This window comes from Alosa sapidissima, chromosome 19, assembly GCF_018492685.1.
Source record: "Alosa sapidissima isolate fAloSap1 chromosome 19, fAloSap1.pri, whole genome shotgun sequence".
In the NCBI taxonomy this organism is placed as follows: Eukaryota; Metazoa; Chordata; class Actinopteri; order Clupeiformes; family Clupeidae; genus Alosa; species Alosa sapidissima.
In genome coordinates, this window is record NC_055975.1 from 11,109,131 (window position 1) to 11,114,130 (window position 5,000).

Below are 5,000 nucleotides of genomic sequence, written 5' to 3' on the forward strand. Positions count from 1 at the left end.
CCTGACGCTCATGGCCCTGGGCTCGTCGGCGCCCGAGATCATGCTCTCCGTCATCGAGGTGTGCGGCCACGAATTCCAGGCTGGCGAGCTGGGGCCCTCCACAATCGTGGGCAGCGCCGCCTTCAACATGTTCGTCATCATCGGCCTGTGCGTCTCAGTCATCCCCGAGGGCGAGGTGCGCAAGGTCAAGCACCTGCGCGTCTTCTTCATCACGGCCGCCTGGAGCATCTTCGCCTACATCTGGCTCTACATCATCCTGGCCGTCTTCTCGCCAAACGTGGTGCAGGTGTGGGAGGGCCTGCTGACCCTTGCCTTCTTCCCCATCTGCGTGCTGCTGGCCTGGATCGCTGACCGCCGCCTGCTCTTCTACAAGTACATGCACAAGAAGTACCGAACGGACAAGCATCGCGGCGTCATCATCGAGACCGAGAGGGCCAAGAGCATTGAGATGGACGGCAAGATGGCCAACTCGCACTTTGCCGGAGACGGCAGCACCCACGGCGTGCCCAGCAACCTCGTCGGACTGATTGACGGCAGTGCCGGCGGCAAGGAGGTGGACGAGTCGCGGCGCGACATGATCCGCATCCTGAAGGACCTAAAGCAGAAGCATCCGGAGAAGGAGCTGGACCAGCTGGTGGAGATGGCCAACTACTACGCCCTTTCACACCAGCAGAAGAGCCGCGCCTTCTACCGTATCCAGGCTACACGCATGATGACCGGCGCCGGAAACATCCTCAAGAAGCACGTGGCCGAGCAGGCCAAGCGCAGCGCCAGCGTGCAGGAAGTGCGGGTGGAGGGCGAGCCGGTCGAGGGCGCCGAGTTTGTGTCCCGTGTGGCCTTCGAGCCGGCCGTCTACCAGTGCCTGGAGAACTGCGGCGCCGCCCTGCTGACCGTCTCGCGCCACGGCGGCGACATCTCCAAGACCGTCTACGTGGACTACAAGACGGAAGACGGCTCCGCCAACGCCGGCGCCGACTACGAGTTCACCGAGGGCACGGTGGCGTTCAAGCCCGGCGAGGTGGTCAAGGAGATCTCCGTGGGCATCATTGATGATGACATCTTCGAAGAGGACGAGCACTTCTTTGTGCGCCTGAGCAATGTGCGCGTGCTGGAGGCCGAAGAGGAGGACGAGGAGATGCTGTCGCCCAACAGCCTGCCCTATCCCAAGGCAGTGCTCGGCTTCCCCGCCGTTGCCACGGTCACCATTCTGGACGACGATCACGCCGGCATCTTCACCTTCGAGAGCGACAGCGTGCACGTCAGCGAGAGCATCGGCGTCATGGAGGTCAAAGTGCTGAGGACTTCGGGCGCTCGGGGCACTGTCATCGTACCCTTCCGCACCATGGAGGGCCTGGCGAAAGGAGGCGGCGAGGACTTCGAGGACACGTACGGAGAAATGGAGTTCAAAAACGATGAGACCTGGTAAGGCCACATTGCTTTCTACTACTCTCTCATTCTTGCTGGTTTTTAAAAAGGGCTCTGTGTAGAATTGTTTGAGTTCGAGTTGTCTTGAGTTCACAATGCCACTCATCCCGTGAGGTCAGTTCTCGGTCAATTTCGAATGCTTTCATGTTCATTATACAAACAGTTTTCAGTGTTATTTGGTTTGATCACACATGGAGACAATGAAACAAACACATGTGCAGACATGCATTAACAAAAGCTGTTTTTTTCTTCTTTGATTGTTACTTCAACCTATCCATAAATAGCATTGCAAGGTGCACAGGAAAGTCGCCAAGGGTGGGTGTCAGCAATTTTATAAGTTCACGGAGAGCGTATGCTAAAGTCAGGGATCTTGGGATCAGGTTACTATCTGATACAATGGTTTCAGCATTGTCTTAATCGTCCTCATCCTGGAGGTTGTATGGGGTTTCTGTCAAGTCTAGTTTTGTCTGATACTAAGGTTATGGGCCTCTCTTGTTGAAAGCACGGACAGGGTTTGTCAGAGCTGGTTATGTCTGATCGATGCTGAATCAGAGAGGAGGAGTTGGGAAGAAGGTCTTTTATACGGAAACTGAGAGTGTGACAGAAAAATGTGTTGGGTTAAAAAGTCTAGGTGTGTATTTAGAGTGTTAATCTATTTGCATACGGTGAAATATAATAAGGTGAGATATTATGAGAGTGTTGATGAGCTGATACGCCTATTTGTATGTGTAAGCTTATAACTGTATTTACGAAATTTGCCCAAGAAGAACATCCAAGCACAACAAATTACTCCTTCCAAGAGTTTTCAAAGAAGAGGAAGTCAAAAAGAGTGTCACATCTATTAGTGCCCCATTAACAACAAATAGGGGAACCATTGGCCTGCTAAGAGATCCCCTGATTGTGATGAAGTGGAATAAAGGCTAGGGCATTTCTCTTCACTATCATTTGTGAATGGGCCTGTAGGGTACCTCTACCCCAACCTTTCTTTGTCATCATCATCATCATTTCATCATTCTCTTCTCTCACTGTCTATCTGTGGCACCGTGCTGCATGTCAACCTATTTCCGTACATGCATTTGTTCAATAGTATGATCAGGCACATTCTAGTATCAGTGCACAAATACAAATTCATTGGGCCACATTATATAAGTATATATATACTCTTTTTGATCCTGTGAGGGAAATTTAGTCTCTGCATTTATCCCAATCCGTGAATTAGTGAAACACACACAGCACACAGTGTACACACAGTGAGGTGAAGCACACACTAATCCCGGCGCAGTGAGCTGCCTGCATCAACAGCGGCGCTCGGGGAGCAGTGAGGGGTTAGGTGCCTTGCTCAAGGGCACTTCAGCCGTGCCTGCTGGTCGGGGTTCGAACTGGCAACCCTCCGGTTACAGGTCCGAAGTGCTAACCAGTAGGCCACGACTCCCTACAGTAATAACATGATACTTTATAAACCACTTATTAATCATTAATTAATTGTTATAATCAGCATCTACAACTATAAAAGCCATTCAAATAATGTTTACAGATGGTTTATAAATTAATCAGTAACCATTACCAAATTGTCAACCATCTATCTGTGTAACATTTATGGTTGATTTACAATTTTTTTGGTAAATTATTAGAAACTATTTACTTATTATCATTAACATACTAAACATTAATAAACAATAATTCACTCTCTATGAACCAATCAAGGTTGGTATTAAATACATGAATTCATTCCTATTAGCATACATGCACGTCTTCTGGTCGCCGCCTTCTTGAGGAAAAGCCTAGTACAAGTCAGTAGTAACAAGTCAAGATGGCGATAACCGGAAGAGTTAAGGTAATGCACTGATTCATAAACAGTCCTTATTATAACCTCTCGGTACACTTACAAAGTTTACAGTACTTTGTTATTGTACTTTGGTACTATGCTATGTTAAGCTTTGTCATTTTATGTTGGTACTATGTTATTTTGAGCTTTGTTATTGTACTTTGGTACTATGTTATTTTGAGCTTTGACGTGGTGTTATACCCCTTGCGCTATCACTGTTAGCCATTCTGTTGTTAAGGTCAAAATGGTCCAGCTCAAACTTCTCCCAATTGACATACTTTTGCTCCCAAACGTAAACTAAATAGACCCAAGGTTGTTTTACTCAAAATCATTTCTTCAGTGTTTCCCCACCTGATTTTCCAGGTTGTACTAAATTGTGCTTAAAGGGACACCAGGCAACCCTGATGCTTTTTCTCTATGAAACTCCCCCTCGCTCGGTCTGAAGCTATTTTCCTTTTCTTTGCATCTTCCATCAAGGGTTTTCGCTACTTCTTCGCCGGCTCTGCCATTATACACACGTTTGCAACAATCGCTAGCGTTTCGTTAGACTGCTTCTGTGCTGTGGATGCAGGACGTAAACTGATCCTGCTTCGGTCGGCGGGTACGATACACTGAACTTGCAAGCGGGATATTCTTCCTACAGGCAGTAGGGGCGGGCGAGAGAGTCTTCATTCAAAACTCAAAATGGTAATCAAACAAAATATCTCTTTTACCGGGTTCTCTCATTTCCTTTAGTGAATTGAAAACGATCTAAATATGGCTCCAGCATCTATATTCCTGCCATCATCATCATTTTGTTTCCTCTCTTCCTCTCTCCTAGCCCACACTCATCTCTCTATCGTGGGCATGGGGGGTTGTCTTAGTAGTTGTGAATAAATCACTGCTGGGACAGAGTGCCCTTCTCTATGTCAAACTCAAAGATAGGACAGTGTGTTGTTGTGTGTTGTGTGTTGTGTGTGTGGTGTGTGTGTGTGTGTGTGTGTGTGTGTGTGTGTGTGTGAGAGTGTGTGTGTGTGCGTGCATGTGCATGTGTATGTGCATGTGTGTGTGTGTGTATATGTGTATGTGTGTGTGTGTGTGTGTGTGTGTGTAGTGTTTGTTGCCCTGAGTTATGTCACTATCTACATAACTTGTAATTATTTTGAACAGAAGTTGCGTGAGAACCTTTGTGCACCAATCTCTCTTCCTCTCTCTCTCTCTCTCTCTCTCTCTCTCTCTCTCTTTCAATCTCCCTCTCCATCTCTCTCTCTCTCTCTCTCTCTCTCTCTTTCAATCTCCCTCTCCATCTCTCTCTCTCTCTTTCTCTCCTATAATTCAATTAGATTATTCCTATTGGCCAAATGGTGCTTGCATACAAATTAACTCATAAAAGTGGGGAACTCTGTGTGAAAATGAAAACCTCAGACTTTCTCTCCCTCTCTGTCTCTCTCTCTCTCTTTCTCTCTCTCTCCCTCTCTCTCTCTCTCTCTCTCTCTCTCCCTCTCTTTCTCTCTGTCTCTCCATCTTCTTTCTCTGTCTCTCAGTTCTTTTTTTCTGTAGTGTATCTGCGGTGTGAGCCATAGCTTTGACTCAGTAGTCGCCTATTGCGTAACCTGTCTCTGCAAAATCTTATTGGCGTGAGACAGTGGAACAGACTGGAAAGGGACAGACACCCAGGTGTATACACATATACATACACACATACACACACACACACACACACACACACACATACAGAGTGGTTTTGAAATGTGTGGCCTTAGTAAGAAGC

The 5,000-nt window shown here is 47.4% G+C and overlaps 1 protein-coding gene across 4 annotated transcripts in view; it reads left to right on the forward strand.

Moving 5' to 3' along the window:
- slc8a3 (solute carrier family 8 member 3) overlaps window positions 1-5,000 on the forward strand; it is a 100,016-nt gene that overhangs the window by 14,320 nt on the left and 80,696 nt on the right. For all 4 annotated transcript variants that reach the window (XM_042073365.1, XM_042073363.1, XM_042073362.1 and 1 more), the window contains exon 2: window positions 1-1,422. This exon is cut by the window's left edge. In XM_042073365.1, coding sequence (XP_041929299.1) covers window positions 1-1,422 — 1,422 coding nt within the window. The remainder of the gene's footprint in view (window positions 1,423-5,000) is intronic.